Genomic DNA, 14,136 nt, shown 5'->3' with positions numbered 1-14,136 from the left:
ACCAATGGCATATGCAGAAAGAAATTTCAGGAAGAGGTATGCAACCAGTAGGCCTAAGATAGGCATTTATGTAGGCATTTCTACTGTGGTTGAACATCTGTACAATAGTTTTAGTAGGCATCTACATTTAGGCCTAGGCCTACGTCTTGTCAGTAGAGTTGAACTGTGTAATTGTAATAGTTTCTTTCCGGAATTCATGCTGCCCATTCACACATGACCTTTTTCACAAATACTTACCACCACGATCAAATTTTAAGCATTATGACTGGGAAAACTGCACCTCTCATATAGGTTGATCTTCTCATTGAATTTCCAGAAGGACATTTTTTAGTTCGGTCATACTAGTAAATATTAATTTATTATTTTCACGGAAAGATCAAATTCGGCAGTAGAGAGTTTCAATGAGCAGCATAGTTGCAATACCTATTCTGGCCACCATCCTACACAACAGTGCACCTTTAAATCCCACCCATTTGGTACAACATCAACTATTAAGAAAACAACTTCACATCCAAAAGTACTTCAGTGTACCTCCCGGTCACAAAACAGTCAAGAATGTTTTTAGTTTTGCAGCCTTTATTGTGAACTGGATACATATGGGTTGCCTCTACATCTGCATATGGTATGCATAGACAAATGTATCTTTATTCCTTATCCTCACACACGTGGACGGCTATCAGTATGCATAGCAGTTTATAAGGGAAGGCATTAACTCTAAAATTAAAGTACCAAGCTTTGGATTAGTGGTAAACTATAGGCCTACATTCCGAACATTCCTCAAAACATGAAAAGGCATAATCTCCAGCTTTATAGCAGCATTAATATTTGCTACAGTGTTGAAGGGGATATATGTTAAAATAACAAGATTAAACTGTTTCTGTTTTGCTTTTCCTGAGATTTTAGCACAATAATTACATGTCAATGTGAAGCAAAGACAAGTCATTAAAGAAAATAGCACACAGTAAAAACAGTTTATGGAGCTTTCTATGTCTGTCTCGTCAATCATGTCTGTCTCTTCCATATTAACTGAATCAACTGGAATGTGTAAAGTAAATAGAACATGTAGCCCGTCATTGGGTTAAGCATTTGGAGGTAACGCTCATTCACTGATGAGACTTGAGCTATTATTTTGAGATTTCATGTGTACTACAAGTGGCATGATATCTTGACATTTCATTATTAATATATTGTATAGCATTCATGCATGCTCAGAAACGGTTTGGAAGCTCCTATAATCCCAGAAAATCTTGTATAGCTGGTCTTACCCCCCTTATGTTTCAAGTTATAGATATCTATATCAGCATGAGCATTGGCGTTCATTATGTTTCTGAGATAAACTGAAAAAAATACAGAAAAACCCTACATTTACAGAATTAACGCTATGCGCCAAAGTTATGCCCATAGCAATCATCTCACTTGTTCATTTCATGTTGCTTTCCTGTCTGCTTTTGGGCACTTAAACCATTTCCCAGATCTTCACACCTGAAGACTTTTAACAAAGCAGTATAAAAATAAAATTAAGGTCAAGGTGAAGCTCAAGGTTTTTCACTCTATCCCACCCACTGCGGTGGACCTGGAAACATTTCAGGTTTAAAGAGTTATACATCACCCTAAAAAGACATTCAAAATCATTGTATCAGGCAAAGAGAGTTTAACATGTGTATTGATTCATGACAATATTTTGAGGCATACAGTGGCATGTCAGCTTGAATTGTTAGGGGGGCATCTTTGGACTTACAAGCTATTATCGACTGGGATATGCTCAAATACTTTGGTTTTGCCTTTGAAACTTGTAGCCAACAGAAAATCCCTTTGGTCTGTTGACAGAGCCGTAAAAGAGCGTGGCCATTGCACATAAACTTCCCGGAACTTGATGAACCCTTTGTCCTTTGCATCCCATCGGTACACTAACGAGAAAGAATAGTCGCTTCCCAAAACAAGGAATTGCTGGTCCTTAAACTTGAAAGGCTGCAAGACCATGGCACCTCGAGATGGGAATGCCTGGACTTCTACAAACTGTTTGCCAGTCCAGTGCAGTACTTTGGAGTCACCAATGTAACATGCCATGGCCAAATACAAATCCCCATTCACATGAAACGATTTAACTGTAACAATATCATCCATATTAGGGATGTCAGTGAGTAAAGCAAATTTTTGGGTAGCTTTATTCCATTGGTAGATAACTGGAACTTGCGATCGGCTTGCCAGAATGAGGTGCGCCTTACCGTCTATGTCAACAAATTCTGCATCTGTGTCACGAAACCACTCGTGAAGATACTGGTATGGGTAGAATCCTGTGTCATTCCATTTGTACAGTGTGGATAACCCAGCTTTAGAACTATCCACAACTAAAAAGAACCACTCATCACCGATCTGAAAGACTTCAAGATCATTAGGCTTAGAAATGTTGCCTGCTTCAACAACTTGAAATTTTGTGAACTTATTCTGCTGTGGTTCAAATTTGTGGATATGGGAGCCATCAAAGAGCTGAGTGACAATGACAAAAGCCTGGTCATCAATCACAACAGATCTGCATCCAACGATAGATCGCCCTGTAATCATCAGAAAATAGAGGTAACATTACTGTTATTGTACGCACCCTTTGAAATGTATATATATATACAGCTCCAGGCCTTTTTATTAGAATACCATGAAAAAGTTGATTTATTTCCATAATTCCATCAATAATGTTAAACTGTCATGGATTGTAGATTCATGGCCCAGTTTTTTAACTATTCCAATCATTAAATTGTTTATGTTTACACATTTTGGTCTTCCAGCTCAAAAAAACCATGAATTGGGGAATTCGCATCATTAGAATATTGTAATAAAATCACAATTATCTTCATCAAAATTTGTTTCACATCAGTGCACATCAAATCAGTTGAACTTTGGTACTTTCTACACAACATGCAATGTTCAATACTTGGTTAGGACTCTCTCTGTCTTAATATTATTAATAATAACGGCCATGATGCGTTTAACATTGAAGTCAATGGCAGAAACAGTGCATGGGAGTAATGGAAGGCCAGATATCCTTGATGCTTTGCCGTCAGCTGTTTTTGTATAGCTGACCTGGTGTCCCACACTTCACTCTTCAATATACCCTGTAGATTTCCATGCCACGTTTTGGCGCTAACTCACCAGTTTAATTCTAAATAACCAGAAATTAAACCCCATTGAAAATGAATGGGGTTTTATTTCTGTTGAGTTAGAATTAAACTGGTGAGTTAACACCAAAACGTGGCATGGAAATCTACAGGGTATATTGAAGAGTGAAGTGTGGGGCACCAGGTCAACAAACACGAACAGCTGACAGCAAAGCATCAAGGATATCTGGGCTTCCATAACTCCCATGCACTGTTTTGCCATTGACTTCAATGTTAAACGCATCATGGCCATTATGAAGACAGAGAATGTCCTAACCAAGTATTGACCATTGCATGTTATGTAGGAAGTACCAAATTTCAACTGATTTAATGTGACCCGAATTTTGATGAAGAAAAATTTGATTTTATAACAATATTCTAATAATGCGAATTCCCCAATTCATGGGTTTTTTGAGCTGGAAGTCCAACGTATATATATATAAAAAAAGATAATGATTGGAATAGTTAAAAAACTGGGCCATGAATCTACAATCCATGACAGTTTAGCATTATTGATGGAATTATGGAAATAAATCAACTTTTTCATGGTATTCTAATAAAAAGGCCTGGAGCTGTATATGAAGGGTTTATTTGCAAAACGGTGTATCTCCATTTTGTTGAATGTTGGGAAATTTTGTCTTGGGCATTCCATTGCATTGCAAAATGCATTTTATATAGGTTTAAAAAGCATGTTCTCAAAACATTTGAATGGGAAGAATTCACACAAAGGTGATCAGACCTCTGAACAGTAATTTCCAATAATAAAATGCAAAAGTCAAAAATGGTGGATACACCGTTTTGCAATGAAACCCTTCATATATATATATAGCAACATAAGCAACATCAACATTTAATTTTGTGTATGTAGGGTTCTATTACAAACTTGCTAGTGTTGTGAAGTGGCAATATGATACAAATTAAAACACAGCCACGTAGCAGTTGTTGGGTACCCTAACTAGCCAGATGACTGTGTTTGCATGTTCTCATTTTCATATGGGGCAACACAAACATAGGGATCTACAAAGAAACATTACATGTAAGTTTGGGTTTAAGTCAGCATTTGAAATTTCACTGTCACACAATGTGTAACAGGGTACAGTAAATGTATATCAGTAGTGTAATGGGGATTTTTTTTTTAAACTTTATTTATATTGATGTTCCACTTCAAATAAAAAATAACATTTACATACATGTTTATTCTTCATACAATGGGTAGCTTAATATACTTAATCTACGTACATGTATATATTCAAATATATTATACTAAAGTAAAATAAAACAGATGATTTTTTAACAAAAATAAGTTAACAAAAAAAAATACAAGAACATTAAGGATGGGCCTATTTAACAATGGGGTGTTTACTAACTATGGTATGAAGTATAAAAATTACATTGCGTTCACATTTCTGTATAATGTATCCATTTCACCCAGTTTCTTTCAGTTTCAATTTGTATGTCATCTTTTCCATCCCTTGAATTTCCTTAATTATAGAAACCCATTGCCCTTTACTTGGTGTGTCCGGTTTCAACCAGTTTTTTGTAATGGACTTTTTGCTTGCAATGAGAAGTATTTTAACCAAATATTGGTCTTCAAAAGATACAGATTCTTCCAAGTGCCCAAGATAAAGAATCTTGCAAGTAAAAGGGACATTGTAACCCAAAACCCCACACAAGACCTCATGTACCTGACGCCAAAATGTGTCTAGTGTCTTGAAACTCCAAAAAATGTGTGTGTGATGTGGTGCCATTTCTCTGCATTTTCTCCAGCATTGTAGTTGCTGAGAGGTCTGCTTGCTTGTTATTTGGGGAGTGATAAAAAAACGGATCTGATTTTTCCAAGCAAATTCCCTCCATTTATGTGAATGTGTTGTAGTTTGATGATTTCTCATATCAAACCAGGTCTCATCTAGAATTTCTTCCTCAATTTCTTTCTCCCATTTAGATTTGACGTATATTGTGGAGTGCTTCCCACTTCCCAATATACATAGATATAGTTTTGAGATTGCTTTGGGGGTAAATCTCTGGTAGGATGTTACAAATATGTTAATGAGGGGATGCACCTCATCTTTTTTAATCTCTTTTAGGTAGTAGTCCCTCACTTGCAGATACCTAAATAGGTCTGCATTTGCTAGACCAAATACGTCTTTCATTTCTTGAAAGCTAATCATATTCCCCTCCTTTGTAATGGTACACATTGCAGTTTTACCTTTGTCTACCCAGTATTTGTACGTTGTGTCAATGGATCCTGGAGTAAATTTCTTGTCATGTGCAATCCATTTTAAAAGGCCTAGCCCATCATCAAATTTTAAGCGTTTTACGACAGAGTGCCATGTATCTAAAGTAAATGATGTTATTGGATCCATCTCTTGCCTAACTTGGAGGGGGAGCGTCCTCTCACCAATAAACGTTTGAATAGGGCAAGTGTAACTATTTGTTTCTATATCTTTCCAATGAGCAACAAAGTTAGTACAGCACCAATTCAATAGTGGACGGATTTGAGCTGCAGTAAAATACTCTCTTAAGTTTGGAAGTGCCAGTCCTAATGGGGATTTTTAAAGTGGGGGTACGCGATCGCTATGTGCTCATTCTATCCTTTTTGTATTCAAACATGGACAGAATTTATATGAAAATGCCAACATGCAAACACAGTCATCTGGCTAGTTAGGGTACCCAACAATTGCTACGTGGCTGTGTTTTAATTTGTATCATATTGCCACTTCACAACACTAGTAAGTTTGTAATAGAACCCTACATACACTAAATTAAATGTTAATGTTGCTTTACTAATAGTGTAGCTAGTCTGAATTTCTCTAATTATATTTTGAAGGATCCTTATCCAAGGGTGTACTAGTCCTACCTCTCTTTAGAATGATCACATCTTATGGTCAATTAAAATGTGATAACATGTTATTACTTGGGTGGCAGACACTGTTTGTTCCTTCTTATGATTTTCCTAAAGATCAGACCATATTTTATGACCAATTCAGGCAGAAATGTAAAAATGTAAAAAGGGTGTTACTTTTCACCCTGATTTCAGCTGTACGTGCATGTTCATCAACAAACCAGTGTTAATTTTGTCAGCTTTTTCTTATTTAGTCGTAGTCTTAGTCACAATGACGAAAATCAATTTTAGTCTTAGTCATATTTCAGTCATTGTCTTCCCAATTTAGTCTTAGTCTTTGTCTAAATGACGAAAATCAATTTTAGTCTTAGTCAATTTTTTGTCATTTTAGTCAACACTGTACATAATAGAACTTCTCCACACACTGCTTCTCTTTTTAACATATATCATTAACTGTACAGAATAAACCTTCTCCACACATTGCTTCTCTTTTTAACATATATCACACTGTGCAGAATGAAGCTTCTTCACACACTGGTTCTCTTTTTCTCTATTTTATTTAACACCAGTGATAATTTAGTCAGCAGTTAAAAAAAATAGTCTTAGTCTTAGTCACAATGACGAAAATCAATTTTAGTCTTAGTCATATTTTAGTCATTGCCTTCCCAATTTAGTCTTAGTCTTAGTCTAAATGACGAAAATCAAAAAAGGGCTTTGACGAAATATTTTAGTCATAGTCATGGTTGACGAAATTAACACTGCAACAAACCTGTAATGGTGTCGAAAGGTCTGAATTGAATTTCAATGTGATCCCACTCCATAACCACACAACTGTCTGAATTTGGTACAGCCATGGCCACATAGATGTCTTCTTTATAAGAGAAGATGTCAGCCGACATGGATGGTGTTGCCAGGGTTTGGTGAAGGACAAAGTCTGAGATATAACATAAGGGGAAAAAAGTCACACAATGCATCATCAACTACAATGGCAAGCCAAATACACTCACCGGCCACATGTTAGGAACACATGTTATAACAAATTGGCAAATTTCTGATCAGGCAATCACATCCTGGCAACTCAATGCATTTATGAATGTAGAAATGGTCGAGATGATCTGATGCAGTTCAAACCGAGCATCATAATGGGGAAGAAAGACTATTCAAATGACTTTGAACATGGCATGGCTGTTAGTGTCGAAAGGGCTTGATTTGAGTATTTCAGAAAAGACTGATCTACTGAGATATTCACACTCAACCATCTCTTGGGTTTACAAAGAATGGTCCGAAATAGAAAATAAAATACAGTGAGCTGTGATTCTGTGGGCAAAAATGCCTTGTTGATGGCGGATGTCAGAGGAGAATGAACAGACTGGTTTGAGCTGATACAAAGGCAATATTAAGTCAAATAACCTAATTGCAACCGAGGTATGCATAAGAGAATCTCTGATTGCACAGCACATCAAATCTTGAGGCAAATGGGCTACAGCAGAAGAAAACCGCATTTGGTGCCACTCCTGTCAGCTAAAAGAACAGGAAAATGAGGCAGCAATTTTCACAGGCTCACCATAAAAGGACACTAGAAGATTGAACAAATGTTGCCTGGTCTGATGAGTCTTGATATCTACTGCAACACTCAGGTGGAATGGTCAGAATTTGGCATCAACATGAAAACATGGGTCAACCCTGCATTACATCAATGTTTCAGGCTGGAGATATAATGGCATAAGGATATTTTCTTAGTACAATTTGGGCCAATTAGTACCAATTTATTTTTGTTGGAATGCCACAGCCTACCTGTGTATTGTTGCAGGCAGTTCTGAAGGCAAAAGGGGGTCCAACCCAGCACTAGAGAGGTGTTCCTAATTAAGTGGCCGGTGAGTGTACATTGGATGTGGTTGCTCATTTTTAATGTTTCTTAAGATTGAAACTCTAAAAAACGACTAAACTCTGTTACTGGTACATGCCAACGTACATAATTTCAGTGCTGTATCATCTACAAGCATCTGTTGTTCTGATACCTGTGGAGAGACATTCCTTTTGCTGATCAGGGACATCCTTCAGGCGTATGCCCTTGCGATCCCCTGGCCCAGCGCAATACACATCGGAGACTGTGGCATTGGATTGCTTCAACCAGTCTATCAGCCACTTTGCCTGACAGTCACACTCAAACACATTACCACGCAAGTCCCTGTTGAAATAGAGAAGAAAGCCCCAGAGGTTGAAATTACCACAAAACTGAAAACTATATTTAAATGGTATACAGATAAAACAGCAAAAAATTACAGAAACAACAGTATCGCTTTAGAATAAGGTTCTTCTAATAAGCATTTATAGTCACTAGTAAGCAGGTAGTAATACCCTTACAAGTGCATAATAACATGCGTATTAACTTTGTTAACATCTTATAAGCTGCTTGTTATGTGTTTATAGTGGTTTATTTTTTTAGTCTTATTATCGGTAGGCCTACACATATCCATCTTGATATGCTGACTAATACTAGATATGGAGGCGTCGCGAAAAAACTATGCTTATGCTTATTATGCTTAACATGCTTATTAACGTTAACATCTGATGAGTACCTTTATTTGAGTAAAAGCATGAAAATCGGTACACATGGCAGCCATCTTGAAAATTTAGTTTTTTCGCGACACCTCCATATCTAATTAGTCAGCATATCAAGATGGATATGTGTACCGATAATAAGACTAAAAAAATAAACCACTATAAACACATAATAAGCAGCTTATAAGATGTTAACAAAGTTAATAAGCATGTTATTGGGCACTTGTAAGGGTATTACTACCTGCTTACTAGTGACTATAAGCGCTTATTAGAAGAACCTTATTCTAAAGCGTTACCGAAACAACATACACACAAGTGATACATACTGTACTTACAACTCTATCAGAGAATCTAGACCCAGGAGCAGGTCCTTGGGGAGTGTTTTCAAGTTGTTGTTGGCAAGTGACCTATTAGGTATAGCAACATGAAAGGAAGAATAGTAACAAAATGTGTTGCCTTAGATGCTATAGTGGTGTGCACAGACATTTTGGGCTGTTTAGGTGTGTAAAACCCATGGGCTACTCACAGGTGGGTAACATCACGAAGACCTCTAAGCGCATATTTGTTTATTGTCTCAATTTTGTTGCCTTCAATAAATCTGTGGTGGGGGGGTAGATGAAAAAATGATGTAGAACAACATTGAATGTGTTTCTGTTCCCCTTTGACAGAGTATGAAACACACACACTTACAAATACTCCAGATGCGGAAGCCCAGTGAAGGCATCATCTTTAATGGATGAGAGTGCGTTGGAATTCAGCAGCCTTGAAATAAACAAATTAGAGTTGTTAATGCATGTCGAAGGGGTAGGCCTAATGCCTTGCAGCTAGAGAGGCATGTTACCCTTTCATGTCAAAGCGCACATGCGTGCACGCACGCGCACACACGGACGGACGTTTGTTTTTGACATCCATATTTTATCTACGCTAGTTCACATAATTCAGGGCATAGAACTAGACAACGAAATAGGCTCAGCTCTAAGTGAAAACTGAAAGGGGAAACTGGCGTTGTCTCTTACAGTAACTGCAGTGAAGGCATCAGAGCAAACATCCCCTCCTTGATTTCTGGAAAGCTGCCATTTACAATGCTCCTGCAAATGGCACAGTGTATAATGTCAAATACATGTGAAATTATGTGCATTTCATAGAAATGAATAGTCAACCTGGTTGTGAAATTGTAGGCCTTCCTAATGCCTACATAGCCTACATAATGAGCACAATAAAGATTAAATAGCTACAGACATGCTTAGCAGAGGTTATTGTATAAGGTCACAATATCACAATATCGAAAAATCTCGGGTGGATGTGTTGAACATGAGACAATATAATCCTGGTGTACTTACAGAGAATTAATATCATTAGGAATCGTGCGGGGGATGACCGATGAAGCCACGCAAATAATTGAATCTTTGGAGCAGGTGCAGCCAGAAGGACATTTGAAAACGCGTTTGGAAAGTGCCGTCTGGGATAAGCAGAGGAGCGTAAAACTTATGCACAAAGAATTCCGGAAAATAAATCCTGGTAACATTTCAGTGCCGTCGTGGGCTGCTTTTGCACCTGTCAAGATAAGAAAATCAGCGAGTGCTTTGTCCCGTTGCGCACAGTGGAATTCTGCTGCACTTTCGGGATGTCTGACCTCAGCAGCTTCAGATGCAGTTAGCTATTTGCGATTACCTCATTAGTGGTACTGCAGCGATGGGAGTGTGGTAAAGCAGTGATTCGTCCGTTCCACGTAGGGTACAGGAAAAATAGCCTATATAGGCCTACGATAAATAAGAGTAAGCCTAACGACTAATGTAGTCTACCACCTATGGTGCAACTCCCGCTAGTTGAAGAAGAGAGAAAAAATGCTAGGTTCGCATGGTTTTGTTATGGGGGTGCCAGGGGGTGGCCAAGTGAAACCCTGAACCCTTAAAGGTGCACCGTGTAAGATGGTGGCGCAGGGTGGCCAGAGTAGGTATTGCAAATATGCACCGTTGAAACCATGCTGCCTATTGCCACATTTGATCTTTTCATTAATATTTTATGAATAATAAACCAATGTTTACTAGTATGACCAAAGCACATGTTTTGCAGCTAAACACATCTAGGCCTATTTCTGGATATAAAGATGGCGGACCATGGACAAGATATTTTCATGTAGCATATGGAAAGTGCAATCTTGTCAGTCGTATTGAATACTTAGAATTTGATGACGGTGGTAAGTACTGTATATGTTATAAAGGTAACACTTGTGAATGGGCAGCATGGATTCTGGAAATGAACCACTAATAATATTACATGGTGCACCTTTACGTTTTAGGCCTACATCCTATGTCAAGCATTAATTGATCACAATTTACTATGCCAAGCAATAGACTGTTTTGTGGATTAATCAAATTATTTTCTAGACTACTTGGATTTCAGATATTTCAAAATGTTCATCAATAACTACAGTTTAGTGAAATACAATTAGCCTACATGTAGGCCTAGTGAAGCAAGAGGAACAACCTTAAGTACACTGCATTTCAGTAAGTATTTTCTACTTTGTTACTATACAACTCTGCTCTCAGGATTGTATACCCTCTGCTCTCAGGATTGTCTTCCTCCATCCATTTGATTTGCCCTGTGCATCATACTATCATTTCCATTTCGAACCGATGTAGTTTATGGGGTCGCAGGTTCGCGTCCCGAGGGGGACGACCCATCCAGGAAGACCTTCGTCACAGTGGTGCCGTGACCCGGATTGGGAGTGGGATTTAAGGGGGGAAAGTGATCAGATTGCAAATAGTTAATCGAATGTCGGTGACTTCGCTCCCCCTCTCATAGATACAGGATATATCTTCTTCATACACAGTAAATGTTGTGGTGTTAATTCAACACTTACAGAGTTCATTTAAGTCCAAATGGACTCAAATGAACTCTTTAAGTGTTAAATGAGCACTGCAGAATTTACTGTGTACTTCATTCGGAGCATGCATACGCATATTTCAGCACCACACACGTGGACAGCTCCGGACACACCAATGAAGGTGTACGCTCGCGCGTGGACAGCTCCCTATGAGTAGGCTAACTTGGTGTCGGAATGGCGGTATGAAAAAGTGTGGAGGTATGTCGGAATGGCAGTTGCCCCCCTGTTTTAGTAACGCAGACTTGTCATTGTTGGCCATCATAGAGTGGTTTAGCCAGAGGCTCCTCTGACCCACCACTGTAAGTCTGAGGGTTTTGCCCGCCGATTGGGCCGAGCATCTGGAAACCCGGAGGATGAGGTCGGTCACAGTCCAAATCTCCGTCCATACAGTATCTCCTTTGTTGGCTTTCCCTCCAGCATTGCCGCAGACATGTCCTCCTCCAGCTCGGTCAGATAAGCCGCAAGGAACCTGTTGAGGTTTCGGCGGCGCACTTGTTCTGTATGTCCTCTCCCACAGCACAGAGGTGAGTGAGAGGTGTGGGAGCCATGCCAATGCCAATGCCACTGACTGGACTGAGCTAGGGTTCCACAAGGGCATGTGGCCCCACCCCTTCTCTTCCATCCAGTCCATGTCCAGCATGGTAAAACCGTGCATGGGGACTCGTGCCGAGTTCCGGCTCTTCCTTGACTTGGTTAAGTTGTCTATCATCAGGAAATACGAGCAGCGTCTGGGTGGTCCGGGGGAGGAAGCGTCTGTCCAGTTGGGAGCATTTGGCCGAGGGGTGAGTGCTGGACAGGGCACCTTCAGTTTCTTAGCTGTTTGCCTACACGCCTGGTGCAGGTTGGCCATGTTGGAGGGGGGTGATAGTTGTCTGCTAATGTTGCATAACCTTTTGGATGATATTGGGAATAAATCAAGATGTTAAAAAAATACAAACAAACTCTGCCCCCATTACAATGGCCAGGGTCTGGGAAAAGGCTGAAGGAAAAAAAAAAATCTCAGGCACTGACAAATCCAGGGTAGCCCAGTGTGAGTATTACAACTGCATGTAGAAATTAGCAGAAGTTATCCTTTAACTGGGCTGAGGACTACCAGCAGGGGGCAGTATACCTAGCCTGGTAACAACCATCGAGTGAGAACCAGGTTACAGTATACCAGGAAACAGGGTAAGTAGCCTGGGCGAAAGCCGACTGTTGTCTTTGGGTGGAGTAGCCTACATTAGGATGGCGTCGCCAGGCTAGGGCTCAAGGGGCTCATCATGCAAGCACACGAGTCACGCTCACTGCTGACCAAATTTAATCAGTCACAGCAAACACAAATATATAATAAATCAAACCATTGCAAACAGAAGAAAATCCAAACAGGTAGGCTACATGTGAACACACGCACAGGAAACAGGGAACACCATCAACTAGGGCAGTGTTACAGCCCCCCAGTGCTACAGCCCCTCAGGGGTAGTGTTTCTCAACTGAGGCTCTACAGCCCCCCAGGGGGCGTTGGACGGCCTTAGGGGGCGTTGGGAAGGAGACAGCTGAGAGGGGGCAGTGCATTGTTGCTATGAGGGACATTATTCCATTTTATTTTTTAATAATAAGGGGAGCGTTGTCAGGCTTATGATGAGGTTGGGAGGCGTGGGGAGGATGATGAGGTCAAGGGGACGTTAATTCAAAAAAGGGTTGAGAGCCACTGCGGGGATCAACTGCTACCCTGCCTTGGGGTGTTTTGGGGATATTCAGAAGTCAAATGATTTTTGTAACAAAATATCCAGTAGTGACCATTTAAGCAAAGGTTTACACTATTACAGTGCAATACACAAAATTGGTACAGCAGCAGGCCTACATTTAAGATAAACTATAGACTTGTATTAAATGACTATTTATACAATTGTGATTTGGGGTGCGATTATGAGACGGTCTTTTTGAGAATCACTGGTTTAAGGGGTGGAATAATATTTACAGTAGGCTGACAGGAAGAGACTGCAGAGGGTGACCAAAACAGCACAGAAAATCATAGGCTGCCCCCTGCCTCCCATACCCACCATCTACAACTCACGCTGCGTAAGTAGAGCCAGGAGTATCATTAAAGATCCCACACATCCTGGCTTTCATCTCTTTACACTGTTGCCCTCTGGCAGGCGCTACAAGGCATTGCCAGCCAGAACCAACAGGATGAAGAACAGCTTCTTCCCCAAAGCTGTTACAACAATGAACACACACTTACTGGACAATGTTCATCTATAAAGGACTGTGCACTACGTAGGGAAGCTAAAATCTCGGTATACGTTGTATACTGACAATAAAGGCTTTCTATTCTATTCTATTCTATTCTATTCTATGGTAGACTACAATAGATTTCCGACTTTTTAATTTGAGATTGGCCGATTATAGGCCTTATGCCAACAATTTCCTGGAGAGGAGTCACCATAGCCTACCACATCTTGCTGTCATGTTTACATCATGAAAGCCTGCCATTTGAACTGGTGCGCATTTTAATAGCCTGTAATACAAAATGTTATGCCATATTAGGCCAACACATGCTGTAGCCTAGGCCTGGAGACAGTCTTCAGTCAGCCAGGAGACAAAGTGGACATTCCATTATTTTAAAATGTGTAGGCCTATTAGGCTAGGCTATCCTAACATGCAGCCTACATAACTGTGTGGCCATGTCTGCCTGCCTCTTGACGGATAATCTTTCT

The 14,136-nt window shown here is 39.7% G+C and overlaps 1 protein-coding gene across 1 annotated transcript; it reads right to left on the bottom strand.

The window, feature by feature from the left end:
• Positions 1 to 580: 580 nt before the first annotated feature.
• On the bottom strand, positions 581 to 12,290 carry LOC134465928 (leucine-rich repeat LGI family member 2-like). Its single transcript, XM_063219829.1, has 9 exons — positions 11,732 to 12,290; positions 9,894 to 10,107; positions 9,570 to 9,641; positions 9,244 to 9,315; positions 9,080 to 9,151; positions 8,889 to 8,960; positions 8,010 to 8,179; positions 6,761 to 6,925; positions 581 to 2,552 (listed from the first exon to the last, which is right to left on the bottom strand). The coding sequence occupies exons 1-9, from the start codon at positions 12,288 to 12,290 to the stop codon at positions 1,735 to 1,737; spliced, it is 2,214 nt and encodes a 737-aa protein (XP_063075899.1). The 3' UTR covers positions 581 to 1,734.
• Between the last annotated feature and the right edge of the window lie 1,846 nt (positions 12,291 to 14,136).

This window comes from Engraulis encrasicolus, chromosome 16 (genome assembly GCF_034702125.1).
Source record: "Engraulis encrasicolus isolate BLACKSEA-1 chromosome 16, IST_EnEncr_1.0, whole genome shotgun sequence".
Taxonomy (NCBI): Eukaryota; Metazoa; Chordata; class Actinopteri; order Clupeiformes; family Engraulidae; genus Engraulis; species Engraulis encrasicolus.
Note: the sequence above shows the minus strand (reverse complement) of the source record. Positions and strands in the feature narration are given on the sequence as shown.